Source organism: Palaemon carinicauda, chromosome 38 (assembly GCF_036898095.1).
Source record: "Palaemon carinicauda isolate YSFRI2023 chromosome 38, ASM3689809v2, whole genome shotgun sequence".
NCBI lineage: Eukaryota > Metazoa > Arthropoda > Malacostraca > Decapoda > Palaemonidae > Palaemon > Palaemon carinicauda.
The window spans coordinates 10498710-10515649 of NC_090762.1; the positions used below are offsets into that span (position 1 = coordinate 10498710).

The 16940-nt window shown below is 42.8% G+C and overlaps 2 protein-coding genes across 3 annotated transcripts in view; both read right to left on the minus strand.

Moving 5' to 3' along the window:
• Positions 1–5699: 5699 nt before the first annotated feature.
• LOC137630056 (uncharacterized) lies at positions 5700–6317 on the minus strand. The gene has a single exon (XM_068361546.1). The coding sequence runs from the start codon at positions 6315–6317 to the stop codon at positions 5700–5702; it is 618 nt and encodes a 205-aa protein (XP_068217647.1).
• A 2631-nt stretch (positions 6318–8948) lies between these two features.
• The window catches only part of dsh (Segment polarity protein dishevelled), a 77023-nt gene continuing 69031 nt past the window's right edge, over positions 8949–16940 (minus strand). For both annotated transcript variants that reach the window (XM_068361881.1, XM_068361882.1), the window contains exon 15: positions 8949–12096. The gene's annotated coding sequence lies outside the window, so the exon portion shown is untranslated. The remainder of the gene's footprint in view (positions 12097–16940) is intronic.

Genomic DNA, 16940 nt, shown 5'->3' on the forward strand with positions numbered 1-16940 from the left:
AGCAAAATGGGGAAGTACTAAACAAACTCTTTCAGGTTGTAATGCAAGCAATTATAATGACACATTTTTTAAACCACATACAGTTAGGCTTCACAATGTTAGAGAGAGCTTACTGTACTCCTGATACTGGAGCAGAATGCTGATCACAAAAACTCTTCAGATAATTTTCTAAATACTTATGCTTTCACCGATCAGTCACCTACATCTCTTTTCACCTATAAAATACCACTCTAAGACCATTTATTTCAACAAATAAATCTCAAGACCTTGAAATTTCAGATTATGATTTCACGGCCCCTAACAATGACTACATAAACGACAAAGCTTATCATGTAAATTTGCAAGGGCTCTGCTAAATATGCCTTCTTTCTCTCAAACTTGAAAAAATTGAACACTAGAAAGAGCAAACCTGATATCCATGCCCTTTAAGTGGTGTCACTTCATAGCTTGACTTATAAAATATGACAAATTCGTAATTTGTATTTTTCCTAACCATACAAACCTTAGCTATTTAATTAGGGTATTACTTTCGGCGTGGCTGAAACGACGAGCCATTAGATTTTTAACGAAGGTTTACTACCCTCTCGCTAGTTAGCGAGGGGGTAGGGAGGGGTAGCTAGCTACCCCTCACTCCCTCACACACCGGTGAATAGCTCATTTTGCTTAGAGATAGGACTTCCCAGGGGACAGGGCTGGCGGGCAAGTTTGATTAAATAGCTAAGGTTTGTATGGTTAGGAAAAATACAAATTATCTACGAATTTGTCATTTGTTTCGTAACCGAAATACAAACCACGCTATATAATTAGGGTGACTTAACCCTTAGGTAGGGTGGTAAGTCCCAGCCGTACTGGCTTTGGCTTTTGCCTGGGGACTCAGTATCTGAGTGTGTAGAACTCAAGATAAGGGGTCCCTGCACCTCGCAAGTGCCTTGCTCTGCAAGGACCGCGGCCTACGTAACCTAGTGTGTGAAGGAGTGAAGTGTGACTCGTCCTAGAAAGTTGACCTGGAGTCCTTTAGATGGAAATCTAGGTTAGGACGATCCCAATACCACCTCGTAAGGGTATGGGGACGTGACAGTATTAACTTAATACTAGGAACACAAGGAAACATGGTTTACCTGCAGTGGTTTGAGGTCAGCTGTGCAGAGAACCCAGGATGCTGCTTTCCCCAAGAGAGGGGAGAATGAAGAAAAGAATAAGGGCCAGGCATATCTTTTCATTCATGCAGACTAAAACCGGGTAACAATGCCCTCAACCTACTGCTACTTGTCCATTAAGGAGCCTGAGGTTTAAACCAGCTGTTGTGCCGCCACCACAGGGCCGATAGAGAACATATCGAGCCTCCTGTGGGTCACGTCTTGCAGGTAGTGGGCTGTGAAGGTCGTTTGACGCTTCCACACCCCAGCTTGTAGAACCTGCGTCACAGAGTAACTTCTCTTGAATGCCAGGGACGTGGCGATGCCTCTGACATGACGTGACGGAGGAGGGTCAGGATCCAGTGAATGGTGGATAACCCTGCGATCCAAACTGAGATTATATTCTTAGTGACCTTCCTCTTCGTCCTTCCTGTGCTCACGAACAATGCTTGCACTCGAGGACGGATTGCAGCTGTTTTCTCAAGGTATAGCCTCAGACTCCTTACTGGGCACAGTAAGAGATGGTCTGGGTCATCTGTTACAGAACGGAGACTCGAAATCCAGAAGGAGTCGAACAGGGGGTCCGGAACTCCTGGATTCTGAGTCTTAGCTATAAACTCAGGGACGAATCTGAACGTTACCTCCCCCCATCCCCTTGAATGGGCGATGTCATACGAGAGACCATGAAGTTCGCTGACTCGCTTGGCCGAGGCCAGAGCAAGCAGGAACACCGTTTTCCAAGTCAGGTGGCGATCAGAAGCCTGGCGTAATGGTTCGAAAGGAGGTCTCTTAAGAGACCTGAGGACTCGAACCACGTTCCATGGAGGAGGTCTCACTTCCGACTGGGGGCAGGTAAGTTCATAACTTCGTATGAGTAGAGAAAGTTCCAGCGAGGAGGAAATGTCCATTCCTTTGAGCCTGAAGGCAAGACTTAAGGCTGAGCGATAGCCTTTCACTGCCGAGACTGAAAGGCGCATTTATTCCCACAAATACACGAGAAACTCCGCTATTGCTGGAATAGTGGCATCAAGTGGAGAGATACCCCTTCCACGACACCAACCACACAAGACTCTCCACTTTGCCTGGTAGACCCCTGCGGATGACTTTAACAGGTGTCCAGACATCCTTTCCGCAACTTGTTGCGAAAAGCCTCTCTCTGTGAGGAGACGCTGGATAGTCTCCAGGCGTGAAGTCGCAGCGATGCTACGGCTTTGTGGAAGATGTTGGCATGTGGTTGTCCGAGTAGCTCGTGTTGAGGAAGTTCTCTCGGGAGTTCCGTCAGGAGCTGCAGAAGGTCCGGGAACCACTCTGCGTGATGCCATAGCGGAGCTATTAAGGTCATTGAAAGGTTGACCGATATTCTGGTCTTGTTGAGTACTCTTCTCATCAGACAGAACGGGGGAAAGAAGTAGCCGTCGATGTTGTCCCACCGTTGTTGAAAGGCATCTTGCCAGAGTGCCTTGGGGTCCGGGACTAGGGAGCAGTACAGCGGGAGCTTGAAATTCAAGGCTGTCGCGAACAGATCCACCATTGGGGAACCCCACAAAGTCAGGAATTTGTCGGCTACTAGACGATCCAAAGAGCACTCGGTACTCACTATCTGAGATGCCCTGCTCAGACTGTCGGCGAGCACATTCCTCTTGCCTGGAATGAAGCGAGCTGATAGTGGAATCGAGTGGACTTTGGTCCATCTCAGTATCTCTACAGCAAGATGGGATAGCTGCTGTGAAAAGGTACCTCCCTGCTTGTTGATGTAAGCCACTACCGTGGTGTTGTCGCTCATCACCACCACGGAGTGACCCGCCAGGTACTGTTGGAACTGCTGAAGTGCCAGATACACGGCTTTCATTTCTAGCAGGTTTATGTGGAGGCACTTTTCTGATTCTGACCATAGGCCTGAGGTCCTGTGGTTCAGAACGTGGGCCCCCCACCCTTTTTTTGAGGCGTCCGAAAACAGCATCAAATCCGGGGGGAGGACGAGAAGATCCACTCCCTTTCGTAGGTTTTCCTCTGTCAACCACCACTGGAGATCCGTCCGTTCCGCAGGACCCATTGGGACCAAGATGTCCGGGGAATCGTGACCTTGATTCCACCGGGACTTGAGTCGCCATTGCAGGGATCTCATCCTGAGGCGACCATTTGGAACTAGACGGGCCAGAGAAGAAAGGTGACCGAGGAGACGTAACCACGATTGGGCTGGGAGTTCTTCTCGTCTGAGGAAAGGAACTGCAACACTCCTCAGCCTTGCTATCCTGTCATCTGATGGGAAGGCTTTGTGGAGATTGGTGTCCAAGATCATGCCTAGATATACCAGTCGTTGAGTCGGAAGCAGAGAAGACTTCTCGAGATTTACCATGATCCCTAGATCTTGGCAAAGTCCCAGAAGCTTGTCTCGGTGTCGAAGAAGGGTCGACTTCGAGTCTGCCAGGATCAGCCAGTCGTCCAGATAGCGGAGGAGACGGATGCCAATCGTGTGTGCCCACGAAGAAATCAGTGTGAACACCCTGGTGAAAACTTGAGGTGCTGTGGAGAGACCGAAACACAGCACCTTGAACTGGTAGATCTTGTTGTCTAGGCTGAATCTTAGGTACTTCCTTGAAGACGGATGGACTGGGATCTGGAAGTACGCGTCCTTCAGGTCCAGTGGACACATGAAGTCTTGTGGTCTCACCGCAAGTCTGACTGTGTCCGCCGTCTCCATGCTGAACGGGGTTTGTTTGACGAACCTGTTCAGGGCTGAGAGGTCGATGACTGGTCTCCAGCCTCCAGACGCCTTCTTTACAAGAAAGAGTCAACTGAAGAAAACTGGGGAACCGTCGATGACCTCCTGGAGAGCGCCCTTCTTCAACATGGTCTGGACCTCTGCCCGTAGAGCTTGGCCCCTTGCCGATCCCATGGCAAAGGAGCTCAACGACACTGGATCCGCTGTCAGGGGAGGTAGAGATGTTATGAACGAGACGCGATATCCCTGACCGATTACGGAAATCGTCCAGGAATCGGCCCCGAGTTGCTGCCACCTGTCTGCGCAACTTTGAAGGCATCCCCCCACTGGTGGACATGCAGGGGCACTACCAATCCCAGCGTTTGCGGCCTCAGCCGCTCACTCTAGGATTCTTTCCTCCCCTAGAGGACTTTTTGCCTTTCCTGTCTTTGACAGGAAAGGGCTTCGACACCGTGGCCTTCGCTGCCACAGCCGGTTTCGTTGTCTTGGGCGGGCGAGGTTGTTGAGGTGCCGGAGGTTTATAGGGCTTAGATGTAAGAGCCCTATGAAGGAGGGAGTCCTGGTTGGACTTCCTCCACCTCTCGGCTGCCTGCTCCAAGTCTTTAGGCTCGAACAGGTTCTTCCCTAGAAGGGAAAAATGTCTGAGCCTGCTGACCTCAACGGCTGGGACCTTCGCGTGGAACCTCTCTGCCACCGCATCACGACGTTTCAGGATTGAGTTGGCCCACAAGTTCGAGACTTGGTGGGCCAGAAACTCAATGGTGCGTGTGCCCGAGACGAGGAAGTTCTCCAAGGCCTTCCTGGTGCTCTCCTTAGACAAATCTTCGGATCGCAACAGGATGCCAAGAGATCCCAGCCAGAGGTCAAGTCACGAAATAGCCTGCATGGCACACTTCGCCGAGAAAGTCACTTGCCGGCTGGAGTCTCTCTCAAGAGGGACTCCCTTAGTAAGCTCTTCTATAGAGTGGTGTAGGGCAAGAGCTAAACAAGCCTCCTCCAAGATCTCAAAGTACCTCCTCTGTTGGACGCGAGGAGGCGGGAGGAGTTTGTTGCCAGCCGTTTGGAGGAGGAGAGCTCGGAGAGCTGGGCCTCGACCTTATCCCTGGCACTCTTCACCCCTTGGGACCAGGGCAAACCTGCACTGGCCTTAGTGGGTTTCTGGGTGCCAAAGACTCGATCCAGGACCGTGTCCTTGCCCTCGCGAGGAGGCATCTCAGGATCGGGAATCCTGTTGAGATGCCTTATCAGGGTCAGGACTTGCCAGAAGGCATGCTCCGACTCTAGTGGCTCCCCTCCTGGTGAACTGGCAGCGAAGTCTCCCGTCCCCAAAGGCTCTTCTTGGGGGGACACGTGGACGTTCTCCGCGGGTCTAGTAGGTTCTGGACGGATCCTTGAGGATGACTTGGGTACAGTCTTGGAATCCTTGGGTTCCCTCCTGGGAGGAATACAAGACTCCAACGACGACGTCTGAGGGCTCTTCTCTGCTCCCACCTGGGACGATTCTCCAGCGCGAGGTGTGGTTTCTCCCATTGGTGTGATGGGAGAACGCCTCACCTCGTCTGATTCCCCCAAGGACGGAAAATGTTCGTCCACGGGAGAGAGAGAAAACGTCTGGGGGGGAGAGGGAGCCTTCCTCAAGGTTGTCCGAGGGGCCAGCTTGACCCTCGGAGAAGTAACCACGGTTTCTACTCCTCTCTTTCTCTTCAGTGGGGTCGGAGCCGCCATAGTTTTGAGCCCCATCTCAGCGAAGGGAGGTTTGACAGCCTGCACAACAGCTCTGATGAGGGATGCAAACCATGCATGCAGAGATTCCCTCTGAAGGGAAGGGGATCGGGTGATCCTTAGGAGTAGACAACTGCTGGACCTGCCTGGAAGGAACGGGAAGGAGGAGGAGGTTGGTTACTGGACCCATCTGGCGATTTCCCTCCCTCCTGTGAGCGCGCTGGTCTGCGCTTGCGGGGATGGGGAACGTGAGGATGACCTGGCTGCTCTCGTTCCTGTAGGCTCGCGTGGTGGCTCGCGCGGTCGCTGTGCCTCCCGATCGCACGATAGAATCCTACTATGTCGGTCGCGGGCGCGGTAGGGGATCTCCGGGTTGGCGAGAGGGCTCGTGGGCGTGCTGGCGAGCGATGGCGCATAGGCGTAGGAGCACGCGGGCACTCAGGAGATCGAGGGTGCGCAGAAGCGTGATCCGAAGAATCAGGAAGTGCAGGCGGAGGTGCAAGCGATTGCACGCGTGAAGGAGACGGTTCGCGAGGGCGTGGGCGAGCAGGAGGGCGCGCAGCAGGATCTAGTGTATGCGCGCGATGGCGCGTAGGCGATGGCCGACGCTGAAGAGAAGAAGCTTGAGTCTTCCTTCTTGTGCCCAGATCCGGAGAACGTGGGCGCGCAGGCGAACGATGGCGTGCAGGCAAACGCTGGCATGCAGGTGAAGAGCGCGGGCGAGCAGGAGATCGCATCAGGATGAGGGCGCGCTGCTGTACGCTGGCGAGGAGAAGACCGCTGGGGAACAGGAGAGCGCTGGCGCGCAGGTGAGCGTTGGCGAGCAGGAGAGCGCTGGCAAGCAGGAGAGCGCTGGCAAGCAGGAGAGCGCTGGAGAGCAGAATGCTGGAGAGAAGTCTCAGCTGCAGGAGGTCTCTAGGGCGTTGTCTCCGAAGATGAACTTCTGCGTAGAGAGGGCTTCACCGCAGGAGAGCGCTTGCGTGCAATTGCGCGCGAGCGTGCAGGAGAACGTTGAAGCGCAGGGGATACCTGGCGCTCATGCCCTGTAGGGACCGGAGTCCGTTGGAAAACGCGATGCGTGGGCGCCCAACGCGCGTCAGCAGCCAGGAACGGAGACAGCAGGCGAAGGAGAACGATTGGCAGAGAGGTCCAAGGATGCAACTGCAACAGTCAGAGCACAGCGAGGAGGATCCTCTGCGGGGGACTGCGATGGCGAAGAGCCGAAGAGGTGCCTCCTAACTCCCTTGTGAGGAGAAGGAAGGCCTCTACAGCAAAGGGGAAGGCGAGCCTTCCGACGGATACGACCTCTAGGGGCGGCAGGCAGACCATCATCAGTCCTCCAAAGAGGAGTCTCTGTCAGTGAACTCCCTCAAGGGGGAGAATTACCTGCAGGAGAGACCGTAGGACTTAGCTCCTCCCTCGAAGGATGTTCGGAGGGAGGAACTAAGCCTTCAGCTGCATCGGGAACCAAGGCAGGGGTTTGACCCAACTCGTCGGAGGCCCCTGCCACAACAACGTCGACGATAGACAGAGGGTCAACCTCCGCTATCACCGGCGGCTGTTTGACAGCAGCCACCAACTGGATTAAGTCAAACAGGGCTTCCCTGGAGGGCAAGCCCTTAAGCCCCAAGGAAGCCCAAAGCTTCAACAGATCATCATTATTCACAGAGTTAAATGATAAATCCTCCCCCGAGGGAGGAGGAGGAGCTGCCTCGCTATGGGAGTCAACTCCCTCTCCCGAACCCCGAGGTCGGTCACCAAAAGAACGGCCTATGCTACCACTCGACGGTCTCTCGGAAGAGGCCGCTCGAGCGGGAGCTTCGAAGGAGGTTCGGGCTACGGAAGAAGAGTCCCTGGATTTTTCTTTCTTCAAGGAAACCCTTGAAAGAGAAAGATCCCTTTTGGACTTCTTCTTCCGGCTCCGGGAAAACCTCTCCCACTGGGAGGTAGACCACTCCCTACACTCACTGCATACTTTGTCTCTGTCACACCGTTGGCCCCTGCAGAACAGACATAAGGTGCGAGGGTCTGTTTCGACCGCCGACATATAAGTGCCACAAGAGCGGTCAGGTAATCCGGGGCACTTCCGCATAATGGTAAAGGCCAACTTCCAAACATACACTGTAAAGAAAAAGCAAAAAATTAAGGCTGTCAATAAGCGAGGGTGTGAGCAGACACGTCTGTTCATCATCCAAGCCAAAAGCAAAGTGAGCTATTCACCGGTGTGTGAGGGGGGGAAGGGTAGCTAGCTACCCCTCCCTACCCCCTCGCTAACTAGCGAGAGGGTAGTAAACCCTCGTTAAAAATCTAATGACTCGTCGTTTCAGCTACGCCGAAAGTAATACCCTAATTAAATAGCGTGGTTTGTATTTCGATTAAGGAACAATTTTACCTTATGGCTTGTCTTTGGGGCTTAAGAAACCAATCAGGAAATATGTTCCTAAGGGAGCTATTTAGGGATTATCATTCATGTTCCTTGAAAAATTACAAAAATATATTTTATGGTTTCTAAAATATATTTTATGGTTTCTAAGGGAAAAACAACAAAAAGTTACAAAAAAAAAATGCATAACAGCATCATGTACCAAATTTCCTGAAAAAAAAAACCTGCAAAATACAAAAAATTTAATTTTAATGAAATTATTTCTATACTTACCTGATAAGGATAACAATTGGCAGGCAGTAAGACCCTTGATGAAGTGTTTACAGGCAAGAAAAAGACATCCTCTGTTAATCTGTAAAGAAGTTAGATCAGAGAAAACCATACTATGAAGCTGGGGCAAACAATGGTCTGAATCTCACAAGTATGAGGAGAAACTTTAAAGACAAAGGAATTATAGTGTACCCACATTGAGATAATTACCAGGTTGGCTTAATACTTACTAGTAGGGTACACCTATTACAAACAAAGAAAATGGAAATTTTTTGTTTTGGGTAGACAACATATAAGGGATTTTGACGAAGGAAATATCTATTTCTGGGCTCAACCTGTGTCGCTCCGTGAAATGCTCCTTAAAGCACCATTTGAAAGGTATAAATACTGCTAAATATACCAGAGAAAAAAAGTTGCATGGTATGCCAGGAATATACCCAGCTGGCTCACCCCTATTAAAACTGGGGCGAGTGATACCACTACCAGAGATCCCTTTCCAATTAGACTTCTCCCTCCTCAAAATCCCTCGTTACTACGAGATGTCGTTCACTACAGCTACTCACCACCAACCCCCCCACCACCACCACCACCTATCCTTCTCCCATCATTCCTTGTTAGCACCTGAGAAACATTACAAACATCAGGGATTTTTCATAAAAATGATAATAAACCAAGTTTAGGAACAGCTAATGTCGAGGTTACGAAATAAAACTAATTCCATGTTCAAGTAGTATATTTGACCTCTATGACTTACAATAATAAGAACCAGATTGGATCCCATCGAGCATAATCCATTATACGAAGCAAAACGAAAGGAGGAGACTCATTTACACAACAAATGTAACAACTGGCTTAAAAAAAATCTTTCAAAGATGATTTTCAGTCTTAAAATGAAACATTCACTTGCTTTCATGTCTCCTGTTTTGCAGGTAATATGCAGGTAGTATGGTGCAATTTTTTTATCAAACAATTTGAGTTATAGTATACAGCATGTTCACAAGCCAGTGTTTCATAAGAAAATATCTATGTTGTATCTTTGACGGTTATAATGACTTTGGCCTCTTTCAAGTTTTGGAAGCTGTTCATGCTTGTATTCACAAAAATCTATGAACAATGAAAAAAAATTAAGAGTTACTGTACTGTACATCTAAAAGTCCAGTTAAACATTAACCAATGACAAGAAAAACATCGTGGTAAACTGGCCTGAAGAAAAAAACCTTTCTTCCATATTTAAACTTTGAATTTTACGGAACAGAAAATCACAATTAAATGGCAGAGATGAATAATGAACTTAAGAGAACCCAAAACCCTGTATTTGGCAATGCATCACAGGCTGCAATGAAGACACTTTGGTAATTTTATAACACTACAGTATACAGTATATTGAATATATACAAGATATGGTGACTTCCAGCCCATTAGCATGAAGAAAATCTTACCTGTTTTGTAAGCTGTTAAAAAAAAATGATAAATCATAGCTGCTATAGAAAAGGGGCAATTCCTTACATTACCAAAGTTAGATTGCAAACAAAAATATATATACGTACATCTTGTTTCAGCATACAAAGTTCCCTTTAATCGTGTAACCGCATTTGTGCATCTTTAAGAGGAGTGAATCTCTGCCAAAATTCATCATATAAAGGGAAAAATAGGAACTTATCAACCACAAGTATTTCTGTAGATAGGAATTTACTAGTTGTAACTTGACAAAAATGAAGAAAGAAAAAACAAACCAAGAGCAAAATACTCTATCAAGCCAGAAATTCACCTGAACTGGCATCATATAACATGTAGCTCCAAGCTTTGCAGAAAAAACAGGAATCAATCAGTGACAATTCACATAATATGCTGCTCATGCATAAGTCATCAAGCAACCTGAACGGGGGGAAGCTGGATATGCCACTTGCAGCTTTTTAGGGAAGGGTGTGAAAGAGGAGATTAAAGAAGTCACAAGATGCTACATGAACTCAGCAAGATTCAAGTGTATTTTCCATCTTAGCAGTATTCTGCCCGATGTAAATTATACTTCCAGACACAATACTGTTCAAATATTTTATCACAGGTAATATTTCATTCAGTAATGGAAGTATAAAAAATGACCTGAAATGTAAGACAGCCCAAATATGAATGAAATAAAAATAATTGATCTAATAAGTCGTTTAAAAAATAATACCGACTAACCATACAGTTAACTGAAAATAAAAATCCTTTTGTATCTTCGTACTTGGTTCATTAAAATGTAATATTCAACGAATTTACTCATGGAATCTGTTTAAGATATAGTCCACCTTAGTGAACTGCATGCCAGATCTATGCCTCACTCTTAAAATACCATTACTGTACGTACAATTTAAATAGCATTTCCAAATTTGATTAAATGTTGAATAGTGAATGTCTTTTTAAATTCATATTTTACCACAATAAGTTTCAAGTATTTTCCTTCTGAAGACCAATACCTGGCAATGAATAAATCAATGCACAGCTGCATCTTTAGAAAGTATTGAAAACACTACACACGGTTATAGCCACTGCTACGGCACCAAACCCCAAAGCAGAGGCTATGCATCCTTTGACAGTCATAATGTCTGAGGCCTTAATTTCCACCATCCACAATTATTTTGTATATTACAACAAAACGAGGATCAAGACAATATATGGTACCTAATGACGTGTCACTTTGATTCACAGAAAAACGCACAAGGAACTCCCTCTGATGGACCCAACAGAGTCTGATTATCATATCACAAAAATGAGCTTCAGTAATTAAAAGGCTCTGAAGAGGTCTTCATGAAGGCTCAGTTTTGAGTAAGGCTCGTCACTGCTTTCAAAGAGCCTTAGTGCATCTTTGAGAAAGAGGCGCAGGGGGTTCTGACTCCACAACTTTTGTAATATAAACTGTACAACACATTTAAAAAAAATGCTAATACAAACTTGCATAAACAGGAGTCAGAACAAGTCTCAAATCTACTCCCTTCAAAAATGGCTGCCACTGAAATTATTGCATAAGAATCTATGAAAATATCAAGCCTGGAAGTCACTTTTAATATGCATTATTTAGCATGTTTAAACCTGCTTTCACCTTTTGACACTACGCTGATGTTCCTACCTGTAACAAATCCAAAGGCTTTGCCAGGTATTAACGACAAAATGATGCTAACATGCACATCCTTTCAGTATTCACTTTCGACAGGCACAATAGACGAAAGTTTATGAACAGTATTCATAACTTGGTTTAGTTATATTTTTCTTTTTTTATATTTTTTGTTATAAACACTGGTCACTAAAGCAGCCAGAGGAGCACCATATCTTACATTTCATTTCTGGCTCTCGTACTGAAAACACCCCCAGCAACTTTCCTATTAAAATTATATAATGTACAAGTCACACGTTCACAAACAGCCGACTTTGTCATTACCGTCCTTAATTCTGCACAATTTGCATGATGGGCCAGTGATAAAGGTTACCAGTGTTATCAGTTATAAAGCCTACTAATTTTCTGTAAATTTTGCACATTCTCTAGAAACTATTTCCAGAAATCTCCGTATCTCAGTACCCTCTTACCTAAATGCTGAATACACTGTATATCATACCATATACTGCAAATTTAACATACTGTACTAAAAATTTTAAAATTTCCCAATATAAATTTATGTACCTTGCACATCAATGCACAATGTCATGAGAACAAATATGGAGAGGCAACCTTGAAAGCTTCAAATGGTATCTTGAAAATTCAATATCAGCTTCACACCTATAACACTGGTGGGTAACTTTTCACAGGTTAAGCTCGGGTTCCGGGACTCCAAACCCTCTTGAGCATGACTAGCTGCGTTCGCTAAACTGATAGCCCTGGATGTCTTCCTCTGGAAAAGAATGAAAATAAGTCACAATGACTCTAATCATAAAGAAACAATTAAAATTTCCTTACCATGATTTTTCTCTACTATTATTCCCTAACAGATAGAAAATATAATAATATACTTGAGCACCTGAAATGTTAAATAATTATCCATTATTCACCAAGCATCTTCCTTTGATAAAATCTGAAATCAAACACATCCTTAAATGATAAAATTTCAATCTAACAAGGAATACATAGGGCAAGTCTGTAAAGTATACCAAACATTGTTTTATGTAGTGCAAAATCACACCCTAGATGTAAAAGGCAAACAAATATTGAAATACCGAGCGCTTGAATTTTGATAACAAATAAGAATTTCCAGCTAATAAATTATAAGAATTTCCAGCTAATAAATTGTAAAAGGTAGTGAATCAATGTAAAAACATCATATCTGTAGTGCTATAGCCCTATTAATTTTACACATGCCAACACCTAGTTAGAGCGGGCAGACATAATACTGAACAGCTCATGGAACCAACAGAACAGTGTTCTATGTATAAATATCTTAAAATGTAAAAAATAGACCTAATGGAATGATTATTATACAGATATTTCTAACCCAAATTATTATAACTTGGGTATTATTAACAGAATAAACTGAATATGTTGTAGATTTATACAAAATTCCTGTCTTTAAGTCATATTGGCTAAGCAAGGCAGTCAAGAGATATCACATGTAGATTACTACAAAATATGGTAGAAGTTATATTCCTGCTATGACCATATTGTGTAACGATCTTCCTTAGGTGGCTAAATCGGTGGAACTTCAAAAGCTCAAACCTTTTACAAATTATTTTGTTAAAGTGACATCTCATTTCGTAGCTTATATATGACTGACACATTCTAACGTCACTGATATTATCTGTTTAATTTCTGCACTGGGTTGCTTACTCTGTTGCAGCCCTTGAGCTTGTGTCATACTACTTTTCCAAATATGGTTGTAGTTTGGCTAGTATTAATAATACTGTCAATGTATATTAATTCAAAACCCTTTGGTTCTAAAGGCGAGAAATATATGACCTATTAATCTACACGTATGACTGGCATGTAGATTTTTTATAATAAACTAGTCATAAGAGTAATGATCCTAAAACAATTAATTATAGCAAGACTGTATAAAATAACCCCTCAAGTGATAAGAATAAATCACTCACTCAAATTCTTATAGTGGATCTAGTCATGCTAAATGTATCTCACGCTGCTTTGACAGCATCCAGATCTAATTTCATGTTTGCATGGAAAAGGGATACACACTTTCATCCATGTTTACAGACTTCTTATAATCCATGCAATGAATTCTTGTGTAGCTATACAAGAGAACTTTTAGGACTATTTTCAACTAAATAAAAAGCATATCACAATTCACTGATATTCACAAATATTTTTTATAGTTCTAACTAATGACAGTAGTTTTATTTTGAAAATCACAAAACCTTGAATCATGAAAACTAACCTCTGATTACATAAAAAAAGATTGTCTATAAAAAACAGCGCATATCTTTGTCTTATTTCTTCAACGACATTCTATTTGTATTATTCCTGGGATACACAAGATGCTTTTAGATATCTAAAATATATGGTGTATATTCAAGTTTTCCAACATTTGAAGATCAAGTATTGAAAGTTATATCTAAGTTTAAAAAATTTTGAGTTAATTAGAACTAAAAGTCAATAGGTACTCGTCCTTCAATGTACAATCCAAACAAGTTCAATAACCCTACCTAATTACACTGAGGCTTTATGAGATTACTTTATTACCACTGCTATCTGTAAGGGAATTATAGGTTTGGGGTACTTCCATATTCAGTCTATCTTTATAAAAATGACCTTTACATTTGTTGTATGAAGCCAAAAAAATAGATCTAATAATGGTTAAAAATTTGTTTAATAGACAAGGTTTTCTTAATATTCACAATCAATCTCAAGTACCTCAGAATAAGAGCACTAAATTTCATTTGGTGTAAGAGCATTGCATGAGTCTGCAAGCAAAAATTTTCATCTGAATGCCATTTTTTGTAGACAAGTACTAACAAGAATAGCACAATATCGGTCATGAGGCACTCATAAGCCACACACGCAGAGTTTAAATAATAATGTAAATTCTACCCCTTTTTCATGTCCTTTTAACGTAAAAGGAAAAAAGTCGTCTCTAGTTGCCTTGTGAAAAGTGAATGTAAAAAAAGACGACTGTCATTAAAGCATAAACCAAGTGATTCTGTTGGTGATGGTGAAAGAGAACTCTTGATAGTTTACCCAAAGTACTCATGGAGGGAGAATCAAGCAGTAACTCGCTCTTCCACTCTCGTCTCATCTGCCAGCTAGGACTCGCCTTATACGTAAAGTGCGAGTTAATGTGTCAATACTTTTTGTTATTGTGAATTATTTTGTGCTAATTTTTCATGTTAAGGGATATAATTTGCTCTTTATATAACATTACAAACCTTTACAAATGAGTGTACTGTATTTGTGTATTTATGGATGTGTGGAGAGCATCGAGTGAACTCCCTTTATTTTTTTGGGGGGCAAAAACAGTTTTGGTTTACAAGGATTTTGGGTTATGAGCTTTCTCCTGGAACAGATTAATCTTGTACACTTAGGTACAATACTGTACACATATTTATACATATAGAGCTTTAACTTTCTAAGCAAGCCAGGAAGATTCATCATTATAATAATTGTGACAAACCTCCAGATGGGATTTTGCACTTCAAACTAAACCAAAGGCATTGTAGTAACTTAAAAGTGTAATAATTAAATAAATAGAACCTAATTCCCTGCAGTGGAGATTCACTTGATCATTCAACAAAATTTCTTTGACAGCAGGAAGTTTGCCTGCCCTATGTTCATGGCCTAAAATAAAAATATGCAATGAAATCTTTCCATAACATCAAAATTATTTAATATCACATCAATAGAACAATTCATTAATATAACCTCCAACAAAGATAGAAACCTCAAATTTTCTGGTTCATGTTAGTTTCCAATGACAATATGTATGTTCATTGAGATTTTATTTTAATTTTGTTGTCCTTATTTACCTAGTTAACTCATTAATTCAGAACATGCACATTTGACCACACTATAAAACTTAGAAAATTATCATATCAGATCACATGGTTACAACCCATATGAATACTGCCATATAATACACACATTATGAATACTCTTTACCTGTCACAGAAGATATAGACTGTTACAAAAAAAATATGCTGGAATTACAGCCATTTTTTAATAAAAGCAATTAGTCCTTTTAGTTGAGGGTGGCTATGATCACCTACTCAATAATGAAGCATTTGGCAAATATCTACAGTATTTCATATGCATACTGCTCAAAAAGGATTTTTCCCGGCCACCAGTAAAACTGTGAATGATCCAATTTATGATAAATCTTCATGATTAAATTTCAAGTGTTGTAACGTAAAGGTGTGCTTCATGTAAAGAACTTGAGAAATTGAAAGCCATATGATAATGCAGCAAGCCTCAGAAAGCTAGGATCTTGATTGAAGCAACTGCAGTACAAGTATTTTTCAAGCTTTTAACATACAATAACCAAAAATACACCAGTAAAATATGTATTTAAGAAAATTGCCTAACGACTAACCGTAAAAATTATGAACAGGAAACAGAACTTGCCAATAAGTCCAGGCAATCGGAAAAAAAATGGGCAGACAAAGAACTATGGATCTACAGACTGTATTCTACTAGAATACAAATAAAACATTAAAAATAAATCAAGTCAAATAAAACCTACTTATATTCCTAGGATTATGAATCGATTGCAGAAATGTTAGTAGACGTGTTAGCAACCTTCTAAATTTGACTTGAAAAAATGCTAAGGATCAGAAGTAATCCTTGGGATGAGGCCAAACATCCCTGTCATACTTCATAAAAGAAATTGCTTATGAACATCTTTATCAACCCAAACATATCTTGCATCCAGATGCTTTTGAATCCTGTACAATCATTTGTAATAAACGCAAGAAAAAAAACAAATTAACGTTCTCTTGTTAGCTGTTGTGGTTTATTGATTAGATGCAGATGGTTCTCACACAGGGAGTGTGAATCTTGCTGATCTGTCTTCTGGATGCAAAGGTTTAGAGAATAAACATCATGGGTCTAAAACCTTGCTTTGGGGCCTCTGTCAATTACTCGCAAGGAACTATAACCTGTATAATTGAGGTACTACCTTCAATGTAAATTTGTCTTCAACATTTTAGTACAGATGAAACACAACTAAATTGACCCATTCTTCCATGAATGACTTATTCTGCACTCCACTACAGGATCACTTTCCCTAATTTTATCTTTATGATCTTGTTAGAGTTGCAACACTTAACTAAATTTTGGTAGTTCCCATCTCCTTTCATTCTTCACCTTCCTTTCCATCATCATCATCCTCTTCTGTTGATGATTTAACTAGTTCTTGAAATTTTTCATTTATTAAAACTTTATGGCCAACAATATCCTCTTTCACTTCCTTCTCAATCATATCAACATAGTTCAACATCAACTACTCTAGCTACCATAAGAATTTTATTAAATTTTTCCCATAAATATTAAAGATCAATACTTTATTTCTGTATTCAACACATTTGATTACCCAGGTACAAGGTTATTCCACTACTGTTTCCTTCTGAGTTTCACATTCATTTGTTTACAGAAAGATGGTTGTATTGCGAGGAATTTACACCACATGGCATAGTGATGGGGAGCCCATTTATTGCTGCGATACCGCATCTTAAGTTTGTTCTTTTTAGTGTGGGTTGTCAGCCAAGTAAATGATGCTTGGCATAGACATAATATCTG

Bases quoted from the DNA above. Each gene is read 5' to 3' on its own strand.
- LOC137630056 (XM_068361546.1), bottom strand. From the start codon at position 6,317: ATGCGATCTCCTGCTCGCCCGCGCTCTTCACCTGCATGCCAGCGTTTG.